This window comes from Acinonyx jubatus, chromosome B3 (assembly GCF_027475565.1).
Source record: "Acinonyx jubatus isolate Ajub_Pintada_27869175 chromosome B3, VMU_Ajub_asm_v1.0, whole genome shotgun sequence".
NCBI lineage: Eukaryota > Metazoa > Chordata > Mammalia > Carnivora > Felidae > Acinonyx > Acinonyx jubatus.
The window spans coordinates 53,635,154-53,661,655 of record NC_069386.1 but is presented as its reverse complement, the minus strand read 5'-3'; the positions used below and the strand labels follow the sequence as shown (position 1 = coordinate 53,661,655).

The 26,502-nt window shown below is 36.7% G+C and overlaps 1 protein-coding gene across 3 annotated transcripts in view; it reads left to right on the top strand.

The window, feature by feature from the left end:
* The window catches only part of GALK2 (galactokinase 2), a 138,045-nt gene that overhangs the window by 7,718 nt on the left and 103,825 nt on the right, over window positions 1–26,502 (top strand). Inside the window, exons 1-3 of one of the 3 annotated variants that reach the window (XM_015063449.3) lie at window positions 1,626–1,826; window positions 17,452–17,540; window positions 22,283–22,406. In XM_015063449.3, coding sequence (XP_014918935.1) covers window positions 1,774–1,826; window positions 17,452–17,540; window positions 22,283–22,406 — 266 coding nt within the window. In that variant the 5' untranslated portion in view covers window positions 1,626–1,773. Of the gene's footprint in view, window positions 1–1,625; window positions 1,827–17,451; window positions 17,541–22,282; window positions 22,407–26,502 lie in introns of those variants that run through there. The other 2 variants (XM_015063450.3, XM_053224045.1) reach the window with 2 other exon arrangements.

Here is a 26,502-nt window from a genome sequence, read left to right as displayed (position 1 = left end):
TAATCTACATCAGTCTCTTCAGTTGGAAAAAAATGATGTGTTGTAAATGCATGGTGCTTACAGAGAACATAATAAATGTTTATCTTTAACTCAATCAACTACTCATATTAACCCTTCAGAATGCTTTATACTGCAGTTGCATCTTTTATCTCTAAAATTGCCATAGGAGGAATGTGCAGAAAGAGGATGTGAGGCATGTTAGTTTTCATTCCTTACACTGACATTGACCTTGTAAAAAATGTCTCTTGTAAAAATACAATTACACACTTTTAGCAATGTTATTGTTGTTTGCCATTTTGGCATCTCTAATGCCCATTTGTTTTTATTCCCACCCAAAATGGTGACCGTACATCCTAGGTTTATGAAATGAACCACCTACTTTTCAGAATGGTGTGTGGTGTGGAGGCAAAGCAGGGAGCAGGCACAATTATACTGTAATTCCAAATTTGTCTTTGTTTCTTTCCTTTCAGAAATCTGTAAGTTCTTTATGTTTTGCATCAACCCTCGCATGATTCCCCTGTGAACTAAAGCAGCAATGACAGTGCTCAATTGACAATTCAAGCTTTGCTACCAGTTAAGAGTGTGGCCTTAGGAAATCACTTCACACTTCAGTTGTTCATTCAGTTCATCTCGACAGGTGCTACCTAGATATACAGTTCCTACCCTCAACTTGCTTACTTTGTCGTAGTGGTAGTGATGGTGGAGATGGTGATACAGATAATAGTACAAAAGAAAATAAATATACGGAACTTATGAGAAATCTGAAGGAAAGAAAAATACAGTAGAATGATGGGGTGGGAATGATATGCTTTTTGAGTAGGGCATTTGGGATTTCTCTAGGTAACTGAAAAAATGAAGGGTTGAACCAGATGCAAGGGCTCTTGCAGTTTAAAAGACATGTATTTTCTTTCTTTTTTAAAAAGTTTTTTTTTTTTGAGAGAGAGAGAGAGAACCCATGCAAGTGGGGGGAGGGGCAGAGAGAGAGAGGGAAAGAGAGAATCCCAAGCAGGCTCTGCAATGAAAGCACAGAGGACCCGGGCTCCATTTCACCCACGGTGAGATACTGATCTGAGCCCAAAGTCAAGAGCCAGACGCTTAGCCTACTGAGCCACCCAGGCACCCCAAAAGACATGCATTTTCTTCTTTTCACTATTGTGTTCTGGGAAGTTCCACTGATGCCTCCATTCTTATTGCCTCAATAAGCAAAAGTGTTTAAATCAAATGCTGCATCAATTTTATACCGCCCAATTTTGAAATAATCCACACAAAAGGTGAACAATTAGTGTTGTTAACACATTAACAATTAGTGTTAACTGAACAATTTAGTGTTATTTAGGGGTGTAGCTGCTGGTCATGAAAGAAAAAACCCTTAAAAAGAAGAAAAAAAAAAAAAGGAACGGAAAAAGCAACCTGGGGCAATAGGTTATGATTGTATTCTCAGACTTAAGCCCCAGGGCGCAGAAAATAAACCTCCTTAGCTTCCTCCTAAGCGCTGGGCACAGGGGCCCCCGCGAGTCCCGGGTCCCCCTAAGCTGAGCAGCACGGCGGCTGTACCTGACAGCTGCTGCGCGGGCACCAAGCCCTGGAGCCCAGGGAGGAGGAGCCGTAGGCGGGGCCGACTGGAAGCGGCCACCTCAGCAGAGCTGCAGGATTTCCGCAGGGTGAGGGCTGCTGTCGCCCGGAAGAAAAGACGCCTGCAGCAGATGTCTCGTGATTACCTCGGGAGCTGGGTTTCGCCAGTTGACACTGGAAGAAAGAAGGATCTAGCGAAATATGGCTACGGAGGGCCCTGCCACGCGTCGAGTCCGAGTGGCAGAACATCCCAGGTGGGGGAGAGGAGATGACGCGTTTTGGGATCGCCCGGGTAGGCGAGGTGCAGACAGTGTCCAGGACTTCTGGCTCTTCGCTGGGGGCTTCTTTTGCTCCCGGGAGTGGACAGAATCCCTGGGATTTTCTGAGGCCGCGCGGCTGGGCTTGAGAGAAAGACCACGCCGCAAACACTTTCCACCCTGATTCCTACCAAGGGTTGAACGTTTTTCTTCATCCATGCAGATCCTTCTTTTCTCTTTCTTGCTGAAGGTGGTACACCCTTTGTGCTGGGCTTTAGCAGACGTGCCCAAATTAACTTTGAACCCCTTCTTTCTTTTTCTTGCCTGCCGGCGGATAGTGCTTTTTAAAGTCTCCTTTCTAAAATACTCATTGAAAACAAACATGCAAAAAGCCCCAAACCAAACCCTCCAAACAACCCTCCCATACCTTGGTTTCTGCATCCTTTTAAATAAACCATAAAATCTATGAATTGTCACTTAAGGACTTAATCTGCCGCCACTACCTAGCTACAGCATAACTTTGCTTAAGGATACCTAATGGAGGATCGTTTCATTTGAGGGCATCTTGCAGATACTTTGTAGAAATACTTACTACTTCCGACCTAGGCCAGAAATCTCAGAGTGAAGTCTCTAACCTGCTACATATTAGCCTGTAGGCTTTTCTAAGTTTGGTTTCTGTCTCCCTTTGCTATTTATAATTTTTACGTTTTTCCCTGTTAACTTTTTTCTCTGACGTTAAGTCCTTTAAGCTCTCCCTACTTCCTGGTTTCTCACTGTCCTGTGACAGTTGATAATATTGTAACTTCCTAAAACTTGTAGATGTTTTTTTCACCCTTAAGAAAGCAAACATTGGGTCTTTAGTTAGCTAAAAGAAACATAATTTTTGGTTATGGAGACCAGCAGGGCTTTAGACTACGTATGTCTCTGGCCTTGCGAGGTACTATTGCCCTTACATACTTGAATGAATTAGGACACGTTGTGAAATAAGATTCATAAGGAATTTGTCATATGGAAACAATCTTGACCCTTGTCAAGTTTAGTTTTTTACATAAAACATATCCATGTATAAATTTCTTCTGTGTTTCCATTTGATATGATTTAATCATAATGCTTGATACTTCTTCCATAATTACCCTGTGGGGTAAGGGGAATGGTGGTAACATGTACTTAACTAAAAGTGAAGAATTGTTTCCTAGGTTTCCTTAGAGTTGTTTCTTGCCTTTTTATGACTTCCATAATACTCATTCATGCAACAGGTATATATTAATGTTTATCATTCTGTGCAAGCTGCTGAAGAGATCATAGTAACAGATAATTGTGCTCTGCCATTTTCTTTTCACTTGTGCATGAAATACAGTTATAAGCTTCAAGCAGTGTTTCAGCCACTTACTCATTTTAGCAGGATGAGTTCAGTTAAATCTAGATAGTATATCTATAAACCTGCCTAACTGGTCATATATTGCAATATGCTAAAGGGGGAAAAAATGCATAAGGCCCCCAAGGCCAGACTGTCTTCTTGGGAATTCCTACTGTTTCTTTAGAATGACTCTTCAGTTTCACAGGGCACATGACCATCTGAGTAAAGGCACTAGTCAACCACATTAAACACTTCAGGAATCTTAATTTCTTTTTTATTCTTTTTATATAAATATCAAATAGAAATAGAAGCTCTTTTTTTCTACCTTCTAATCTTGCATGTTCCCTATACCGTAAGACTGCTTCACATTCTAGCTTTGCATTTTTAGCAGTGGTGTGTCTTCTCTTTTTCTTCTTTTTAGAATTAATTTTTGGTTTCTTGGATTATTATTCTTTTTTTGTAACAGCTTTGGTATATATTGATATATAATTCACATACCATACAGTTCACCTATTTAAAGTTTATAATTAAATGGTTTCTAGTATATTCACAGGATTGTACAGCCCTTTCCATAATCAAAGTTAGAATGTTTTCATCATCCCCCAAAGAACTCTGTATCCTTTAAACTATCACCCCCAGCTTCCTGCCCTAAGCAACCACTAATATAATTTCTGTCTCTATAGATTTGCTTATTCTGGACATCTCAAATAAATGGAATCATGTAATATGTGGGGTTTTGTGAACTGGCTTCTTTCACTTAACATAATGTTTTCAAGGTTCATCCATGTTGTAACATGTTATCAGTATGTTAATCCTTTTTATGATTGAATAGTATTCCATTGTACGATGCACCACATTTTGTTTATTCATCGGTTGATGGACATTTCAGTTGTTTGTACTTTTTGGCTCCATGAATAATGATGCTGCATGAATGCATTCTTAATATGAAAGATTTGTATTATTTAAAAATATGTTCATTAAAGCTTGGGGTACCTGGGTGGCTCAGTCAGCTGAGCATCCAGGGTCATGGGATTGAGCCCCCCATCAGGCTCTGCTCTGAGTGCGGATTCTCTCTCTTTCTCTCTCCCTCTGCCCACATCTCTCGGGTATATATATATATATATATATATTCATTAAAGCTTGAAAATCCTACAGTTCCTTTCTTCAATATAGTCTCTGATTCCTATCCTGTGCTGCCAATTCTTACTCCCTTCTTAGAAGTTATCCATTTGGTTTATATTCTTGTAATATCATTTTATCCTTATAGTATCACTGTATCTTTATATCATTATTACCATTTTTTACAAAAATGGTAACATTATATCTCATGATCTGTGAGTTTGAGCCCTGTGTCAGGCTATGTGCTGAGAGCTCGTTGCCTGGAGCCTGTTTCAGATTCTGTGTCTCCCTCTCTTTCTGTTCTTGCACCCCCACTTGCACTCTGTCTCTCTCTGTCTCTCAAAAATAAGGATTAAAAAATTAAAAAAAAAAGTGGTATCATTATATTCATAAAAGTGAAATCATATTTGTTTTTCCTGTTACTTTTCTCCACTTAACAATATTTCTCAGAGATCTTGGCATATCAGTCCATACAGACTTATTTCATTGTTTTTACAGCTGAGAAGATTTCACACTATGAATACCATTATTTATTTAACCACTCAACTATTAGAATGTACATTAAAGTTTCAAATTTTTCACTCTTATAAACAATGCTGCAGTAAACATCTTTGAACATTTTTGTGGATACTTCTTGAAGCTCATTTGTGGAAATGGAATCAGGGTCAAAGTTAATAAATATTTAAAATTTTGATAATTCCTGCCAAATGGCCCTGCAAAAAAGAGATGCTATTAGATTATCTATTTCTTGTTGGTTTTAAGGAACTCTTTATGTATGTGAGGATTTTTTTTTAATGAATGTATGTAGTTTTGGATATAAACCATTTGTTGTTTTGTATGTAATATATATATTGTTCCCAGTCTAGCACTCTTCCTTTATCTTGATGATGTCTTTTGTTGTGTAGACTTTTTGTACTTTATGTATTCTAGTACAGTGTTGAATGATAGCACTTTTGTCCTGATTCTGATTTCAGAGGGGAAGCTTCTAATATTTTGTCATCAAATAAAATATTTACTATTTCTGGTAAATAGCCTTTATTAAATTTAGGACATTTTTTTCTTTTCTAACATGTCCATGGCCTTTTTTCTTATTTTAAATTTTATTTAAAAATTATTAGTAATGATTATTGAATCTTTTTTTTTTGCATATTTTTGAGAGGATCATGGAATTATAGTTTTTCCCTTTTATGCTGTTAGAATAGTGTATTTCATCAATAGATTTCCTGGTGCTATCTTTATATTCCTGGAAAAAACTCCTGTTTGGTTACAAATATTATAAAATAATGTGTGTTGGATTAACATTACCAATATTTTATTTACTTTTTCTCTGTTTCCACAAGTGATAGTAGCCTATATTTTGCTTTTGGGGGCTGTTTTGGCAAGTGGGTTATTCTGGCCTCCTAAAATGAGATGGGAAGGCTTTCCACAGCTTCTACCATTAGAACCATTTATAAAATGGCTGAACTAACTCATAACATTTTCTGGGCCTTATTAAGGGGATTGTTTCTGACTACTTTTTCTGTTTCTCTTCTGTCAATTTTTAGAAATTTGTACTAAGAAGAAAAAAATCACCCCTTTGTCTAGATTATAATTTTTTAAAGTCTCTTTTGAATCTATAGTTGTCTCTTATTTCTCATATTGATTTTATTAAAAAATTTTTTAATTTTTTTTTTTTAATTTATTTTTGAGACAGAGAGACAGAGCATGAGCAGGGGAGGGGCAGAGAGAGAGGGAGACACAGAATCTGAAGCAAGCTCCAGGCTCTGAGTTGTTGGCACAGAGCCTGACGCAGGGCTCGAACTCACGAGCTGTGAGATCATGACCTGAGCTGAGGTCAGACGCCCAACCGACTGAGCCACTCAGGTGCCCCATATTGATTTTATATAGTGAGACTCAAAACTTTTTTCTACATTATTGTTTTTATCACAGAACCAGTTTGTAATTTTTTTTTACCATGTGTGCTATTTTCCCCCTAGTTCAGTAAATTCTACGTTTATCTTTTAAGTCATTTCTTTTCATTTCTGTATTGCTAGTTTCTTGTGCTATATGCATACTTCATTTATTCTCATTATTTCTTATTTTCTTATATTCACTGAAGGCCAGTACCATTATGGTTGCATCTTACAAGTTTTGGTATATAAATCCCTAATTTTTGTTATATTCTAAATAATTGTAAACTTGGTTTTAATATCTACTTTCCCTCAGCTTTATCTTGCTCACTAATTTGTTCGTCAGCTCTTCATTCTACTATTCAGCTCATCTACAATTTAAAACAATTTTTCCTTCTTTATGTTTTTATTTTCTATTTGAGAGAGAGAGAGAGAGAAAGAGCATGTACATGCACACAAGCTGGGGAGGGGCAGAGAGAGACAGAGACAGAAGGTCTGAAGCGAGCTCTGTGCTGATAGCAGAGAGCCCAACGCTGGGCTCGAACTCACCAACCATGAAATCGTGGCCTGGGCCAAAGTCAGAGGCTTAACCCACTGTGTCACCCAGGCACTCCACCATCTACTATTTTTATTGTCACCATCATGATTTTATTTTCCAAGATCTCTAATATAATTATTGTTTCATTTTTACATTTGAATTTCTGATCGGGAGGAATTTATTGTGGTGGAAGGATTGAAGTAGGATTAACCACTCCCCCTTTAATAACAATTATCTATACTTTGAAATGCCATTTTTAATGTTTATTAAATTTTCAAAATAACAGTTATAATAATAACTAATAATTATTTCATGCTTCTAAAACCCTCAAAACAAACCTTTGCTGTGAGTTCTGTTATTCTCAGTTTGTATTTGAGGAAAGTGAGGCATAGAGCTCACATAAATTACCATTATAAGGGAGGAAAGACTTTTTCTCTACCCTTTTAGGTTTAGTAGCTTGGGACCTGAGGGTTAAACTGACAAGAGATAGATTAACAGGAGAAAAGGTTTATTTCACACACACAGGGGGCTTCACAGAAAAGAAGTGAAATCCTGGGGCAGCTGGTGGCTCATCTGTCAAGCATCCAACTCTTAATCTCAGTTTAGGTCATGATCTCATGATTCATAAATTTGAGCCCCAATTTAGTGTGGAGTCGGCTTGGGATCCTCTCTTTCCCTCTCTCTCTACTCCTGCTCTGCTGGTGCTCTCTCTCTCTCTCAAAATAAATAAACTTAAGAAAAAAAGTGAAATCCTAAGAAGTTGTTGGTTCTAGGAGCTTATATACCATTTTAACAAAGGATGATAGATTGTGAGAAGTGACTAGACAAAGGAAAGCGGTTTGGGCTTTTAGGGGTAGTGAGTTGTGGGACTATATGGGGGAAACCTTACTAAGGTAAGGGTTATTATAGTAAGTTTTGTTCATGTACACCCCAGTCAGTGAGGTCTTCAGTAATGAGTCCTCTCTCGGTGTGGGAGAGGGGAGGAGAAACAACCTCACAGAGGCAAGGGAGAAATTATGCCCTGCTTTTAAGCAGATGGAGGGAGGGTAGGAGCACCTCTGGTGTCTGCTGTTTCTTGATTGCCTTCAGCTCAAAGTAATCCTATGTCAAATGGCATATTTTGGAGTGGCATTATTCTGATCCCCTTCACCATAAGAATACATATTAACCAATTATTCTTAAATTAGCTGTAAAAATTAATATTTTTTGTAATGCCATGACTAGGCATCCTGATATTGAAGAGAAAACAGAAGCACAGACAGGATAGGAGACTTGCCTAAGGTCACAATGGCAAACTAAAGTCTCCTGAAAAAAAAATTTTTTTTTAAAGCTTATTTTAAGTAGGTACCACACCCAATGTGGGGCTTGAATTCATGACCCTAAGATCAGGAGTCACACACTCTACTGACTGAGCCAGTCAGGCACCCCATTTCTCTCCTGAAATTTTAATTCTTTCATCTCTGCATATGGTCTAGCCTTAATGGTCACCCTAGTGTCCTCTGAGAATCAATCCATAGAGTAAAATCCACTTTATTTACTGCAGTCATATTTTTTTCTCAAGTTCTGTTACTAAAACTGCTGTTAAAACAAACAAACAAACAAACAAACAAGGATTTTAAGTCAAAAGCCTTCAGAGCACCAGATTCAGCAATTTGTGTGGTAATGTTTGGGCCAATTCTGCCTTTAACAGTGTAATCTTTGTAGGAGCTGTTATTTTCACATTGAAAATGTTCATTGTACTCTTCTGTGGGCCAGGGGTGGGCAATACTTTAAGTGACTACATTTTAAGAGATGGAGTCTCGCTGGTGACTAACCCAGAGCGGAAAATACAGCTACTTCCCCAATTACAGCCATACTCCTTCATTATTAGAGGATTAAGTATGAAGCTTGGAAAAACACTGTAGACTTCAGTTCTGTCTATTCTTAGATATACTTTTCTTGTTTCCTTCTATAGCCTCCATACATTTGAATTTCAAAGGGAGGAATGTTGAATGGTAAGCCTCCAGTGCTGAGCAGTTACAAGAAGGCATGGACAGACTGCCTTCCTGAGGTAGTCTGGGAAAATGACACATGTGGTACCTCAAAATTATTTTATTAAAACACATTTTAGGAGTCTTGTTCTAACTCCGCTGTTAGCACTCCACCTTGTTTGTGTTCAGCAGAACTTGAAGTTTGTCTGCATATGATTTTCACAAGCGAAACAACTTGAACCTCTGTTGAGGCTAGTGTAGTTATGGAAGCAAGAAAGCTAGGACTTATCATATGCTTCTCCCTATTCCTCACTTTTTCCCTCTTATTTTTAAAAAAATTTTTTAAATGTTTTGTTTATTCTTGAGAGAGAGAGACAGAGACAGAGACAGAGTGTGAGTAGGGGAGGGGCAGGGAGAGAGGGAGACACTGAATCTGAAGCAGGCTCCAGGCTCTGAGCTGTCAGCACAGAGCCCAACGTGGGGCTCGAACCCACAAGCTGTGAGATCATGACCTGAGCCAAAGTCAGATGCTTTACTGACTGAACCACCCAGGCGCCCCCTCACTTTCTCCCACTTCTAATTGGTCACCAATTCCTATGGATTTGACTTTCTTAATATCACCTTAATTTAATTTTCACCCTTCTCTGTCCCCATCAGCCCTTCCTCTTAGTTTACTACAAATGGCCGCCTGTTGGATTTCTTTGTTTTTGCTTTGCCTTCCTATAACCCATCTCTCAAATACTTGAAAACGTGAGTTTTTCAAGTGTGAAATTGATTAATATCACTCCATCCTTAAATGTGTATTCACATCCATTGTCTATGGGTTAAAAGCCAGGTTCCTCAATATGGTATACCAAGCCTTTTAAGATCTGGGGCTTGATTACCACCAGCCTCTTCCTCTGATGTATTAAAAACCCTAAATATAATTTTCTGAATGCAGCATGCTGGGCCTTTTCATTTACCTAGAATGCATCACCCCATCCCATTTGTTTAACATCATCTTTTAAAATTCATTTTAACTATTATCTCTTTGAGGAGGCTTCTCGAATTTATGCTCTCCCTTCTAGGTTTATTTTACCATCCACATTCCCCCATGGTAGGGAGAAATATCTTTTCTCTGTGCTCCCAAAGGACTGTATTTGTCTGGCTTATCATTCTATTGTCTCTCTGTATTGTACTTTTTAGCTTAACTATCTTTTCTGCCAGATTTTTATAATCCCTAGAGAGCTATTATTAATTTTCTTTCTAAGTAGAGTGCTTAGTAAAGCATCAGTAAATGCTTCTTTTGTTTAAAAAAAACTTTTTATTTTGAAATAATTTCACACTTCCATAAAAGTCAAAATATAGTATAAAAATTACTGTCTATTCTTATCCCAGATTCCTCAAATGGTAGCATTTTACCATATTTGCATTATCAGTTTTTCTGTTACATTTTTTTCCTGAGTAGTTTGAGATTAAGTTGAAGACATGAGGGATGCCTCTTTGATATTAAAATTTTGAGTGTGTTTCCTAGAAACAAGGATGTTTTCCAACATAACCAGAATACAATGATCAAAATCAGGAAATTAATACTGATACAGCATTATCTAATTGACAGGCCTCAAAGTACCACCAATTATCCCACCAATGTCCTTTATAGAAAAAGACCTTTTTTTTTTCTTGGTCAGAATCCAATCTAGGACACATGTTGCATTTAGTTGTTGTCTTTTAAATCTTAAAAAAAAAATTTTGTTTAATGTTTATTTATTTTTGAGAGAAAGAGTGTGTGTGTGAGCAGGGGAGGGGCAGAGAGAGAGGGAAACACAGAATCCGAAGCAGGCTCCAAGCTTTGAGCTGTCAGCACAGAGCCCAATGCGGGGCTTGAACTCACCAACTGCAAGATCATGACCTGAGCCGAAATCAGAAGCTTAACTGATTGAGCCACCCAGGCACCCCTAAATCTTTTTTTTTTTTTATTGTGGTACAGTTGCTGTGTCTTTTGTATTTCATGATTGGTTATTTTATAGAATATCTCTCAATTTGGGTTGTAGGAAAAATTGTAAAAAACTTTGAAAAAGACCAGAAGATTACTGGGTACATCCCAAGAGAACCAGAAGTTGCCCGAAATACCCTTCTAGGTTATCTGATTTCTGAGTGGCTGGGAGCCTTTTGTTATATTCAAGCTTGTTTACAGGTCTGTAGGTCATAGAAAACTGAGAGTAATGCAAATGAATCTCGTCCATAGAAAATGCAAACTGTGCCTGGTGGAGTGCAATTCACTGTACCTCCTAGCTATTAACCAGTTTTGCCGGTTTGCATCTGTTTGTAAATTCATTTCAGCATTCCTTAGTTGACTGTACATGAGTGGTACTTTGGATTCTACTTCAACTGGTTATAATATCATACTGGTTCTGTCATTAATGAGAGAAGTAAAATATTTAACATTTTCATTTAAAATCTGTGTAAGAGTCATGATTATACTGAGTTTATCTAATACTTACAATTAGATTCACTTCATCCATTTTTGGTAGGAATACTTAAAAAATTAATTTTGTTTTCTTAGTACATCATTATCAGGAGACACATGAGGCCTATTTGTCCCATTATCAATGCTGTTCATTTGGATCACTTGGTTAAGGAGACACCTTCCTGATTTTTCCACTGCAAAGTTACTATCCTTTTCTTCCATAATTACTAAGGATATTTTGGTGAAATACTATAAGAATATGTTAATATTCTGTTCTTATCAAACTTTCATTTACTGGTTTTAGCATCCATTGATGACCCTTGCCAGTATCAATTATTACTATCATGGTCACCAAATGGTGATTTTCTAGTGTTTAATTTTTTTTTTTAACATTTATTATTTGGCATTCTAGTGCAATGAAGTGTTTCCCTTTTCTTCCATTTATTTATGTCAGTGTGGACTCATTGGTTTCTATTTTATTCTGTGGGTTATAATATGTTACCCTGATTGCTATTTTGATGCTCAAAATTTTCAAGATTTGGGCAGTGGGAATTTCCTTATGTGAGCTCTTGTGACTTGACATGTCACTATCATTGTTTAAGCACTTCCCAACTTTCTGGCACAGCAAGATGTTTCAGGTTTCTACGGTACTTTTTCTGCCCTGGTGCTGGAATAATTTCTTTAATGAGCTCTGGTTTCTTTTGAAACCAAGATCTGAACACTGGGAATGCTCATTGCTACTGGGTTGTTAATGATTCTAGGCCATCTCAGCATATCATTTGCTCTTTTCTTTTCTTTTTCCTTTAATGTTTATTTGTTTTTGAAAGAAAGGGGGTGGAGCAGGGGAGGGGCAGAGAGAGCAAAACAGAAGATCTGAAGTAGGCTCTGTGCTGACAGCAGAGAGCCTGACGCGGGGCTTGAACTCACGAACTACTGGATCATGACCTGAGCTGAAGTCAGACGCTTAACCAACTGAGCCACTAAGGCCCCCCTCACTTGCTTTTTTTCTTATAACAAATTATTCTAGAAGTCACTTGATAAAAATTTCTGGAAACTGCTTCTAGAAAAGTTTCTAGAAAACTGTTCTTATAATTTCATAGTACTTCATTTCATAAATAGGCCATACTTTATTCAAAACTCTTTTATGAAAGAATATTTAGGTTTCCAGTATTTTGCAATTATAACCAATTCTTTAATAAATAATCTCATGCATATGTTTTTTCATACTGTTGGGGGTAATCCTTCAGGGTAAATTCTTAGACATAGGGTTTCTGGGTAGAAATGAATGCCAATATAGTTTTATTAGGTACTGTCTAGTTTTCTTCTGCTTAATATTATTTGCCCATTGTCATTTCTTATTTTGCATATTTGTGTTTTATCAGCCATTAGCTAGTGGTTTGTCTATTTTGTAAAAGTTTTTTTAAAAAAAGTAAGGATTTTAATTTAATTAGGTCTACTGTTTTTGTATTCCCTGAATAATTGCTTTCTACTTTTTTCTTTCTTGTCTCCTTTCTTATGATTTCTTTGTGTTCATTTTGTTCTTATTTTTCTAGCTTATTGAGCTGAGAATTTAGTTCACTTATTATCATTCTTTCATTTGTATTGACAAAAGTGTTAGGGCTATAGGCTTTCTTGATTGCTTTAAATGTATCCCATAGATTTTGATATATAGTGCCATTATTATTAGAAATTCTATACTTTCTGTTCATTTCCTCCTTCTCTGAAGTGTTTTTTTTAAAATTCATTTTGAACTGTTTTTTTAGTTCATTTCCTCTTTCACCCAAGAGTTAAAAGGCACTTTAAACATTAGTAGGTTGGAGGACCTTTCTGTGGTTTGATCTTAATAATTTCTAGTTTTACTGTATTGAGTTTAGAGTGTTGTTTTTAGTATTTTTACTTCATGGAATTTACTGATATGTTCTTTATGATCTTATATGTGATCAATATTTGTGAATATTCCATGTGTCCTTAAGTTACATTCCCCATTATCAGAGTATAATGTTAAATATATGTACACATCCATAATCTACTTTATCAATTTTGTTGTTTGGGTCTTTCTTTTCTTCCTTTTGTCCACCTGATCTGGTTTTTTTTTTTTTTTTAAGTTTATTTTGAAAGAGAGGGAGAGGGCCAGAGAGAGGAAGAGAGAGAGAATCTCAAGCAGGCTCTGCACTGCCACTGTGGAGCCTGAGAGGGGGTTCGAACCCACGAGATCATGAACTGAGCCAAAACCAAGAGTTGGGTGCTTAACTGACTGAGCCACCCAGGTGCCCCTGGTATTTTTTTTTTTTTTTTTAAAGATTTTATTTATTTACTTTGAGAGAGGAGAGAGAGAGAGAGAGAGAGAGAGAGAGACTGAGAGAGAACACGTGCCTGTGGGGAGGGGCAGAGAGAGAGTGGGAAAGAGAGAATTTCAAGTAGGCTCCACGCTGTCAGTGCAGAGTCTGATGCAGGGCTCACACCCACGAACCCACAAGATCATAACCTGAGCCAAAGAGTTGGATGGCTTAGCTGACTGAGCCACCCATACGCTCCAACCTGATCTGTGTTTATACTGAGGAAGGTATCTTATAGTCTCTTATTGTTGGTGTATTTCTATCTATATTTTTCTTACATTGTCTATAGTTTTTGCCTTACAAAAGTGGTTGCAGTTTCCTTTGAGGGCATTTCTTAAACAGTTACCTTCATTTTGAATTGAAGCCCTTAGCATTAAGAATTTTCCTTATATGTTCTTTGGCTTACATTCTATGATGTCTGATATCAGGATTACTACCTCTGTTTTCTTATTGTGTCTATTTGCCTGGAATACCTTTGCCTGTTCCTCAATATTTGGTCTTTCTGAATGACTTTGTTTTAGTGCTGTCTGTATACAACATATAGTTTGGTCCTGTTTTTGGAGCTAATTACAAGTCTTTTTGTTTTAATAGGTGAGGTAGGCCCATTCACATTTATTGATGTAACTAACATGCTTGATTTTTAACTCGTTTTATTTTATAATTATGTATTATAATATAGTTTCTTTTTATTTAAAAAATTTTTTTTTAACATTTATTCATTTTTGAGAGTGAGAGAGACAGAGCGTGAGTGGGGGAGGGGCAGAGAGAGAGGGAGACACAGAATCCAAAGCAGGCTCCAGGCTCTGAGCTGTCAGCACAGGGCCCAATGCGGGGCTTGAACTCACGGACTGCGAGATCATGACCTAAGCTGAAGTTGGACGCTTAACCGACTTAGCCACCCAGGCGCCCCTATTTATAATATAGTTTCTGAATAGTTTCTGTGTTTCCTTATTTACCAATTTATATTTATCTGTCTGCTTTCTTTGCCCCTATATTTTTTGAAATTTCTTTGGTGTTTAGGAAGATTTATATTCTTGTTCTATTGGTTGTCTTTATACTTATGTATCTTTTTTAATGCTCTGAGAAAGCAGAGGACTTTTCTTATTTAGCCTTTTACTATTTTCTATGTCCATTTTCTTTCATTGAAAAATGTGAACGTTTTAAATAATTCTATCTAGAATTTGACAGACACATAACCTAAGTTTTTTCAACCCTCTCTATAAAATGGAAGATGCAGGGCAGAGAGTACCAGGGTTTAGCAGCATCATTAAGATCACCCCAGTGCTCCAATAGTGCTTCTAGTCCTGATATCAGCTAAAGAGAGTAAATATTTAATTACCTACCATCTCTCATTGCTTTTAGTGGGTTCTTATTCACATGCTCTAGAATAGAAACAGTAAGGAACCCAAGAATCTAGCATTTCTTAAACAAATCCTTCATGCCAGCCCGAAGCTAGACCCTTTCCACACTCCCTTATTTAATCTCCTAAATAATTCTGCGGGATACATATTTATACTCCATATAAAGAAAATGAGCTTAAGGAATTTCATCATGTGGTAAAGAAGGGTTTTGAATCTAGGTCCACCTGACTGCACAGGCCATGGTGTCTCTAAGAAATTGTTTTAAGTTTATATATTTTGAGAGAGAGTGAGAGAGGGAGAGTGGGGCAGGGAGAGGGAGAGACAGAATCCCAAGCAGGCTCCATGCCATTAGCACAGAGCCTGGCATGGGGCTCGAACTCACTGTGAGATCATGACCAGAGCTGAGATCAAGATCAGCTTAAACAGCTGAACTACCCAGGAGCCCCTAAGAATTTTTTTTTTTTTAGTGGTTTAATAATATCCTTGCATATACCTGTATGATAACATTAAAAAAATGTTGCTTTATCATGGTTACTGATATCTTTTAACTTTTACCTGTTGCCTATATAGCAATCAATGAGTTTATTTTATTTTTATTTTTTCTTCTCCCATACCTCCCATTTTTAAATGGGTGGAATTTTTTCTTTCCTGTGGTTTTAGATTAATCTTAGTTTTGTTGACTCTCCTCTTTTCTTTTTCACTGAGTTTCTAGTGGTCAGAGTGGTTCTCTTTCTTTCTTTCTTTCTTTCTTACTTATAGGTAACTTGAAGTTTGTGGATTCTCTGTTTCTAGTTATAATAAAGATAAGGTTTTATATTGTTTGCTTGTTCTTGTGCTAAATCGTTTTGGAGGATATATGAGGCAACTCAGATTTAGGCAGACACCATTATCCATACCTACCTGGGAATCCAGTAAATGTGTCTTGAATGATGTGCTACTGATATCCCTGTTAATTGTTATTGCTATTGTTTCCCTGCCCACATCTTCTATTGTCATCCACAGCCTTGGCTGAGGGAGTAGATCCAAGTAATTGTATTTGTAACTAAGACAACTGACCTATTTATATCAGTAAACTCACCCTCTTGTTGAAAAATAGACCAGGATGGATATGGGACCTAAACTGCCAACCAGATTATCTTTTTTGAGAATTTGAATTAATGGACACAGAGACTTAATCAGATAGTTTAGGACATTGGAGCTGTTAAATCTTATAGAGTTGAGGCCACAGTGTCATGAAACTGAAGGTATGGAGGAATAGAAACTAAGAGGCTCACAGAGGCAACTGAAATGTGAACAGCATGGAACAGAGTAGTGATGGTGTCTTGGAGGGATGATAGAATGAGATGTGAAAAGAGAACCAAAGACACTAATATAAACAGTTTCTGATGGCTATCCAATTCCAAGGAGGCCATCTTGAATACCTTCCATATCTTTCTATCATTATAATAGATTTCCTTTTTCCTTGATCTGTCCTTGGTGTGATTTTCTGTTTCTTACAACTAATTAATCTTTAAGATCAGTTAATTAATGGGTGTCTTGAATATGATAGGCTTTAACAGATATTTATTGTCCTGGTGTTATTATTCAGATACACTATGATGTGGAACTATAAACAGTGGACAGGTATTCATAGAAGTGCATTGAGATGACTTAATATAAAATTAAGTCTATTTTAAGAATTTTGGATCTAGAAGAGGCCTGTAAAGAATATCTAGTTCTAATTTCAAAGAAGAGAGGCCAAGGGAAAAGGATTTGCCCCACTGAAATTAGAACTGTGGTCTCCTGATATCCAGCCTAGTTTTCATTTGACTACTTGTATTGTACTGGGTTGAATAGTGCCCCCCAACCCTCATTCATGTCCACCTAGAACCTCTGAATATGACCTTATTTGTGCTAGCATCTTTATATACTTCTGTAATCAAGTTAAGATGAGGTCATAGTGAATTAAGGTGGGCTCTAATCTAATAAGACTGGTGTCCTTATAAGAACGAAAAGCTGAGATACAGATAGAGACATATAGGGAGAATTCTATGTGGTGACAGAGGCAGTTTGGAGTGATGCAGCTGTATCCACAGAATGTCAAGGATCAATGGCTACCACCAGAAACTAAAAAGAGGGAAGGAAGGCTTCATTCACCTGTACAGGTTTTTTTTCAGAGGTGCATGGCCCTGCAAACACTCTGATTTTATACTTCTAGCTTCCAGAATAGTGAGGCAATAAATTTCTATTATTTTAAGCCAATCAGTTTGTAATATTTTATTATGGTAGCTCTAGGAAATTGAAATACTTTCCCATACTACTTCTTTTAAGATAAAGAGATTTTTCTCTGAATATCATTGAGAATTGTACAGAAAGTTATATTCTTTACAACTGAAGTTAATCGTTTTTCCTGTTGAGTATATCCATTTTTTTTTCTTTACTTTTCTATGTGCTTAGCTATACTCTTGTGTCACTGAGGGAGTCACTGTATTGTCTTATCCTAGGATTTTCAAAGAAGTATGTCGGTAAAAAATTTTGCTTTTCTTTTTAGGAATAATTAATTTGTGTGTGTTATGGGTTTTTCTATTATATAGATATTCTGAAATATTTTACTCTTGTTCACTCAGATTGATGAAGCTAAAGGAAATGTTTAACTCTAAGTTTGGATCCATTCCCAAGTTTTATGTTCGAGCACCAGGAAGAGTCAACATAATAGGTATTTCAAAATTTCTTTCTCTTAATTGTTTCTTCCTTTGGTAAGATCTAAATTGCTGTTAATACATTTTTTGCATTAATTTTTCCCAAGAAAACTGAAAAAATAGAATGTTTCCTATGTATCTTAGTACAGCAAGTAAAGCTTTTGCATCTGGAAATTGCATCTTTCCCAATCCATGTTGTTAGTGTTAACTTTGTCCATTTATTTTGAAAATTTGTTGAAATTTTGTTGTTAATATTATTTTCGTGAGAGATGAAAAGATTTTTCTGTGCCGCAGGATAAATTTTTAAATTTTGGTTAATAATTTTCATGATTTTACATTTACTCATTGGGTTAGAAGAGTACTGAGAAGCCTTTTTAAAAGGGTGGGGTAACTTCAGGCTCTGTGTTGACAGCTCAGAGCCTGGAGCCTGCTTCAGATTCTGTCTCTCCTCTCTCTCTCTCTCTCTCTACCCCTCCCCCACTCATGCTCTCTCTCTCTCTCTCTCTCCCTCTCCCTCTCTCTGTCAAAAATAAATAAACATAAAAATTTTTTTAAAGGGTGGTGACCTGAAGAATGAGTAGGTTCTATCAAGAGAAAACAGGATGAGGAACTGAGAAAAAAACAGGAGTCAAAGGAGGATTAAAAAGAGAACTTCCTATAATGGAAAATGTAAACATACAAAAAACTCCCATGTATCCAACAATTATTATTATATTTAAAAAAATGTTTATTTACTTGAGAGAGAGAGCACAAACGGGGGAGGGACAGAGAGAAAGTGGGAGACACAGAATCCAAAGCAGCTCCACACTGTCAGCGCAGAGCCTGATGGGGGACTTGAACTCACAAACCGTGAGATTATGACCTGAGCTGAAGTCAGACACTTAACTGACTGAGTGACCCAGTTGCCCCCAACAATTATGATTATCAACTCAGGTGATCTTATTTTATTTTGAAGCAAATAATGGAGGATTTTTTTTAAAAAAAGGGATGTTTGAGTATGGTTAAATGAGGGAGGGAGGAGGAATAGAGTAAAGCCAGTGGGGAGAGAGAGATTATAGATAACTGAGAAGGGAGGAATTGATGGAGCAGATTTCCTGAGAAGGCAAGAGGGGCATCAGAAGAGGGCTACTTTGATTCTTTTAACAGAAGACATGCAGGTTGATGTAGATAAATGTGTAACTTAGGTAGAGAGGTTGAGGGAGTTCTTGTGGAGGTTAGATGAAGGAGGTGGGGTTTAAGTAGAAGGGACATTTGAAATAACCTTGTGAAAGGTGGGAGAGGGAGATGACTGGAGGAACAAAAGGTTTTCTGGGTAGCATTGAAATCTGGCTAGAGCTGGAGACTGTAGAATTGGAAAAGTACCAACCTGCAGAGTTGTTCTTTCTTCTCCCCCTGAGCTAGTCCAAGGTGCCAATGTCTGATCTAAGGTTGTTTTGAATTGAGGTTGCAAGAGAATGACAATGGCAGCAGGAAGTTGGTGATACTAATAGGAGAGCAGGTGAAGTTATGAATCCTGGAATCTATGCTGGGTAGAAAAAGGAAGAAACGCAGGAGGGAGCTTATAAGGTAGAGAGGGCAAAAAGCAGTCTGACAAACAAGTTAGTGGGAGGAACAGTAAGAGAAATGGCAGGATGGGAAGTGTTAGTAAAGAATATGCTATTTGAAACTAAAATTTCATAAGTGAAAGATTTCCAGGTGATAAGGTCTATAGTCATTACTGGATTTGTCAAGGTGCTAGATGGCCGAAGCAGAGAGGAGGTCAAGTTCTCTGGAGGTCAAGAGATTAGGCAGCTGGGGCTTTGGACTAGGTTGTTTACCAGGATTGGGATGGAGAGGGGCTGGAAGGAGATAGCTAAGGTATTCAGGGAGGAGCAGTGTGTCTAAGAGAGAGATGAAAGGAGAGGAGAGAATGTGGCATGAACCTTTCAAGAACTGGAGGATGGGAAAAAGGCCTGGTAATAGCAGAGTGGAGGAGGACCTCAGCAACTCTTCAGTGTTGCAGGAGGCCTGCAAAGAAGCAGTTTTCTCAGAGGAGAGCCATTTTATCTAGTTGTGGGGGTGAGGGTACCAAACTAAGAATTTCCCTGACGAATAATTCTTACTCTAGTAAATTTAGTGACTATCTTCTGATTTAAAAAAAGGGGGAGGATTATGTTCCCATATAGTTAATTTACTTAGTGCTTGGGATGAAATGAATTTCTGTAGTTATTAAAGCATTACTATACTTACCATTAAAATTTTCAAAATGTAATCATCTTGTTCTCCTCACCTGCGAGCAGTTCCTGCTCCCTTCCTGCCCGTCACAGGGATGTGGGGTAGGGTGGAGTAGGGAGTGGGGATATTCCATCAGTTTTGACAGGGGCAGGAATCTGTCATTTCCAGAAGGCTGTCATCCACACTGTGGCTTTTACAAAAAACCTGGTGCCTCCCTCGAGTTCTGCCTATTTAAATATGCGTTTTCTATTTGTGAACCACTGTTTTATATTATTGTCTTCTTTGAAGGAAGTTGGTGAGAAAGGCAGCTTTGAAAACCACTTCTCCATGTGAAACTATCAATCCATAAAAAAAAAAAAACCTTTATCATTTCATTTTAAAGGCTACATCAATGTGGAAAAGATTTGCTACCTTGTATATTAATAATAAGTATTAAAAAATGCAGTTGTGCAGTTGAATTGTCTTCCATTCATTTTGTGTTTCTTAGTTAGTTAGTGTTTGCCATAGGAACAGTCAGATATGAAAACCTGTCTTGGGGAAATATAAATGAGCTTGCTTATTTTGCTTATTTCTTTCTTGAATTGTTATTTTGTATTTCAATCTCATGAATAACAACCTTGAGTTTAAATAGCAATCTGGAGAAAATATTATGGTGTAATAGGAAATAAAATTCCTACAGATGATTCATAGAGGAATTAGAATGCATAGAATAGTTTGTTTCCTATATTTTCTTATTATATATAAAATAGTGCAGATTAAAAATTCTTCTTTTTTTTAATTTTATTTTTTATTTTTTAAAATTTACATCCAAATTAGTTAGCATATAGTGAAACAATGATTTCAGGAGTAGATTTCTTAGTGCCCCTTACCCATTTAGCCCATCCCCCCTCCCCTCCCTGGTTACCCCTCCGGTAACCCTCAGTTTGTTTTCCACATTTATGAATCCTTCTGTTTTGTCTCCCTCACTGTTTTTTTTTTTTTTTTTACTTTATTTTTTTATTTTTAAAATTTACATCGAAATTAGTTAGTATATAGTGAAGCAATGATTTCAGGAGTAGATTCCTTAATGCCCCTTACCCATTTAGCCCATCCCCCCCTCCCACAACCCCTCCAGCAACCCTAGTTTGTTCTCCATATTTATGAGTCTCTTTTGTTTTGTCCCCCTCCCTGTTTTTATATTATTTTTGTTTCCCTTCCCGTATGTTCATCTGTTTTGTCTCTTAAAGTCCTCATATGAGTGAAGTCATATGATTTTTGTCTTTCTCTGACTAATTTCACTTAGCATAATACCCTCCAGTTCCATCCACAGAGTTGCAAATGGCAAGATTTCATTCTTTTTGATTGCCAAGTAATACTCCATTGTAGATATATACCACATCTTCTTTATCCATTCCTCCACCGATGGACATTTGGGCTCTTTCCATACTTTGACTACTGTTGATAGTGCTGCTATAAACATGGGGGTGCATGTGTCCCTTTGAAACAGCACACCTGTATCCCTTGGATAAACACCTAGTAGTGCAATTGCTGGGTTGTAGGTAGTTCTATTTTTAGTCTTTTGAGGAACCTCCATACTGTTTTCCAGAGTGGCTGCACCAGCTTGCATTCCCACCAACAATGCAAAAGAAATCCTCCTTCTCCACATCCTTGCCAACGTCTGTTGTTGCCTGAGTTGTTAATGATTGCCATTCTGACAGGTGTAAAGTGGTATCTCATTGTGGTTTTGATTTGTATTTCCCTGATGATGAGTGATGTTGAGCATTTTTTCATGTGTCAGTTGGCCATCTGGATGTCTTCCTTGGAGAAGTGTCTATTCATTTCTTTTGCCCATTTCTTCACTGGATGATTTGTTTTCTGGGTGTTGAGTTTGATAAGTTCTTGATAGATTTTGGATACTAACCCCTTATCTGATATGTCATTTGCAAATATCTTCTCCCATTCTGTCAGTTGCCTTTTAGTTTTGCTGATTCTTGCTTCTTTTTTTTTATCCTAGCTATGTCTAGCACATTCAGTACAACTTATCAATGCCAGTCTAATTTGTTAGGCATTTATTTAGGCTAAAAATATAAATAAAGCAAAGTCCTCAACTTTAGTGAGTACGTTGGCTAACAAGGAGGAGAGTGAGATTCACATAATGTTAATACAAGGCAGGGTGTGTTAAAGGCTTCAGCCGTTCATATTTTAAAAGGTAATATGAAAGAGCAACAGGAAAAGGAGAGATTACTGTTCTTGATACTCCATATAACTAGTCACAAAACAAAATATTTGAAGATGATCACTATGAATTAGAAAGTAGAAAAAAAACTTGTGAAGATTTAAAGAAGTCTAAAAATTAACAGAAACTAATAACTAATATACTTATGCTAGCAGAAGTTTCTGGCTCAGGTGTCTGGGAGAGAAAGAAAACTTTCATTTTCTGTCCATAGTATTTTTATTTTCTGTTAAAACCTGGCTCGTGGTCAAGTTTTTCTTGTATGTCAACCTACTTGAATTTCTCTTGTTCCATTTGCTAGCAATGTTAAAAACTCTTTCTCTTTTTTTCTAGGAGAACATATAGATTATTGTGGGTATTCTGTTCTTCCTATGGCTGTAGAACAAGATATGTTAATAGCGGTGGAACCTGTGGAAACACAAACTCTTCAACTAGCCAACACAAATCCCTTGTACCCGTGAGTATTTAGGATTGCTACTGTGAGTAATGGTGCATGTGCATTCATAGCCAAATGAACTCTTTAGAAGAAATCAAATTTATAATAAATCATTTAATTTATTGAAAATCTGTATCTGACTTCCAAAGGAATCTGAGACTGCTCTTTAATATTTGTTCCTTTTTATTCATTTGCTCATTCATTTAAAACACGTTTACTGAAGACTTACCATGTGTCTTGACATTGTTTTTGATACTGGGCCATACAGAAATGAAAATAACTCTGTCCTTGCCCAGAAGGTATTTATCATCTATTTAGGCAGCTGTCTTCAGCAAAGTTGGTGGTGCTGCCTTTCTTATGTTACTAGGGCACCCTCTAATTCTCTTGTAACATCTTACCATGCTGTATTACAATTACCTGCTTACTTGCCTGTATTCCCCCAGTAGATTATAAACTCTGTGACTTTAGGTACTGTTGCCTCTCCAATGCTGTAGGCTCAGTGACAAACTTAGAGTCTGGTGCATAATAGATCTAAGTTTCTAGTACATATGCTTTATCAAGTTAAGGACATACTTTTTTGTTTGCAGTTTTTTTAAAATTCTTAGTTTGCCAGTATTAAAAAATTTGTTAATGGGTATTGAATTTTATTAAATGTGTATTCAATATACAAGAGCAGTTAAGGGGCGCCTGGGTGGCTCAGTCTGTTGAGCATCCGACTTCGGCTCAAGTCATGATCTCGCGGTCTGTGAGTTCAAGCCCCGCGTCAGGTTCTGTGCTGATGGCTCAGAGCCTGGAGCCTGCTTCAGATTCTGTGTCTCCCTCTCTCTCTGCCCCTCCCCCGCTCATGCTCTGTCTCTCTGTCAAAAATAAATAAATATTAAAAAAAAGAAGAGCAATTAAAAAATACTATGAATTAACAATGATGAATTTTCTAATTTTGAAGTATCTTTGCATTCCTAGGATGAGTCCTACTTACTTATAGTATGGTATGATGGATTTGATTTGCTAATTACAAAGAGATTTGGGCATATGACTGGTAGATTTTATTTTTGGCTATTGTTCATTGGCCAGTTTGCCTGTAGTAATGTTCATTCATTCAGTAAATATTTTATGTGTGCCTTTAATAAGGCACAATACCGGGTTATGCAAGATACAGACATTTCTGACTTCTATGTTGAATCCTTTAAAGAAAACTTTACATTGTCTCAAACACAATTTGTGTCATTATTTGTAAACATTTAAAACTGGGTGCATAATAATTTCTCATGTTGATTTACCCAAATTCACTTCAACATTTCCATTTATGATGAATATATGGATTCAGTTGCATTTTTTGACAAAAGCAGAGCCTGAAGACAAACTTGATGAAGGTAGAGTATTTGGGATATGATCCCAGGAGTGGTATGGGACAACATAGAGAATGACTTAGGGAAGCAGAGATGAATTACTAAGGCAGGTAGTCCCTGCTATAGGTAAGAGTCTCCATTCTCCCAGGACTCCTAGGAAGGATGCAGCGTGTCTCCCAGAATTATCCACAAGTTGTGTAACATTCATTGAGTGGAGATACCATAATTTATCTATTCACCATTGATGGGCATTTAGATCAATCCTAGCTTTTGGCTATTATGAATAATGCTGTTAGTGTTATTTGTGTACAAATTTATGTGTGGACATGTATTTCATCTTTGGGGGTAAATATCTAGGACTGTTTGATTTACCTTTTTAAGAGCTTGCCTGTTTTCCAAAGTGGTTGTACCATTTTTTATTCCTATCACCAGTGTATGAGAGTTCAGTTTGTTCTACATTTTTGCTAACATGTCTTTTTAAATCTTACCCATTCTCATAAATGTGTAGTGGTTTTAATTTTAATTTCACTAACCAATGATGTTGAACATCTTTTCATGTACTTGTCATCTGTTCAAATCTCGTGCCCAATTTTAAGGAGGATTTTCATCTTCTACTATTCACCTACAAGATTTTCTTTTATATTGTAGATACCAGTCCTTTGTTAGATTAATGTTTTGCAAATATTTTCTTCCAGTCCGTGGCTTGGATTTTCATTTTCTTTACTATGTCTTTTGAAGAAGAATTTTTAACTTTGATCAAGTCCAATTTATTGATTTTTTTTTCTTTCACAGTTTGTAGTTTTTGACTGTTTTTAAGAAAACTTTGCCAAACCCAAGGCACTAAAGGTTTCCCCAGTGTTTTCTTCTGGAAATTTTATAATTTTAGCTTTTGCATTTAGGCCTATGATCCAGTTTGAATTAGTTTTTGTATGTAGCATGAGATAAGTGTTGAAGTTTATAATTTTTTGTATATGGCTATACAATTTTTTACCACCATTTGTTGAAAAGATGATATTTTCCTATTGAATTACCTTGACAGCCTATGTTGAAAAGCAGTTGCCAATAAATGTATGGATCTATTTCTGGACTCTAGTCTGTTTTATTGATGTATTTGTCTATCTTTGTGCCAATACCATACTATCTGAAAACCATAGCTTTTAAAAAATTTTTAATTTTTTGACTATGATTGATGTACAATTTTACATTAGTTTCGGGTGTACAATACAGTGATTCAACTTCTCTATACCTTATGTTGTGCTCACCACAAGTGTAGTCACCATATGTCACCATACAACACTATTGCAGTATCATAGACTACATTCCTGATTCTGTGTCTTTTATTCAGGTGACTTATGCATTCCATAACTGGAAACCTGTATCTCCCACTCTCCTTCATCCTTTTGCCCATCCCCCTACTCCCTTCCTTCTGGCAACTAATAGTTTGTTCTCTGTATTTATTTGATTTGAGAACAAATCAGTTTGTTCTCTGATTCTGATTTTCTAAAAAAAATTTTAATGTTTATTTTTGAGAGAGAGAGAGACAGTGTAAGTGGGGGAGGGGCAGAGAGAGAGGGAGACACAGAATCTGAAGCAGTTTCCAGGTTCTGAGCTGTCAGCACAGAGCCCGATATGGGGCTCAAACTCACGAACCACGAGATCATGACCTGAGTGGAATTCGGACACTTAACAGACTGAGCCACCAAGGTGCCCCTGATTCTGATTTTTGTTTGTTTATTCATTTGTTTTCCTTTTTAGATCTCACATATGAATAAAATCATATGGTATTTGTCTTTCTCAGTCTGACTTATTTCACATATCATAATACCTTTTATGTCCATTTATGTTATCACAAATGGCAAGTTCTCATCCTTTTTTTATGGCTGAGTAATATTCCGTGTGTGTGTGTGTGTGTGTGTGTGTGTGTGTGTGTGTGTGTACACACTACATTTTCCTTATCCATTGATTGATTTTTGGACACAGATTGCTTCCATAGCTTGACTATTATAAATAGTGCTGCAACAAACACAGAGGGTCATATATCCCTTTGAATTAGTGTTTTCATCTTCTTTGGGTAAATATCTAGTAGTGGAATTACTGAATCATATGGTATTCCTATTTTTAATTTTTTGAGGAACCTCCATACTGTTTTCCTTGGTGGCTATACCAATTTACATTCCCATCAACAATGCATGAAGGTTTTGTTTTCTCCACATCCTGTCCTTTTGACTCTAGCCATTCTGACAGGTGTGAGGTAATATTTCACTATGGTTTTGACTTGCATTTCCATGATGATTAGTGATGTTGAGCATCTTTTCGTGTATCTGTTGGCTATCTGTATGCCTATTCAGATCCTCTCCCCATTTTTAATTGGATTTTTTATGTTTTTTGGGTGTTGTATAATTTCTTTATATGTTTTAGATATTAACCCTTTATCAGATATATCATTTGCAAATATCTTCTCCTATTCAGTAGATTGCCTTTTTGTTTTGTTGATGATTTCCTCTGCTGTTCAGAAGATTTTTATTTTGATATAGTCTCTCTCTCCCTCCCTCTCTCTCATGTGTATATATATATATATATATGTATATATATATATGCTTTTGTTTATGCATATATATATATATTTTTTTTTGTTTGTTTGTTTGTTTCCCTTGCCTTAGGAGGCATTTATAGAAAAATGTTGCTACTACTGATGTCAGAGAAATTAGTGCCTATGTTCTCTTCTGGATTTTATGGTTTAATGTCTCACATTTAGGTTTTTAATCCATTTT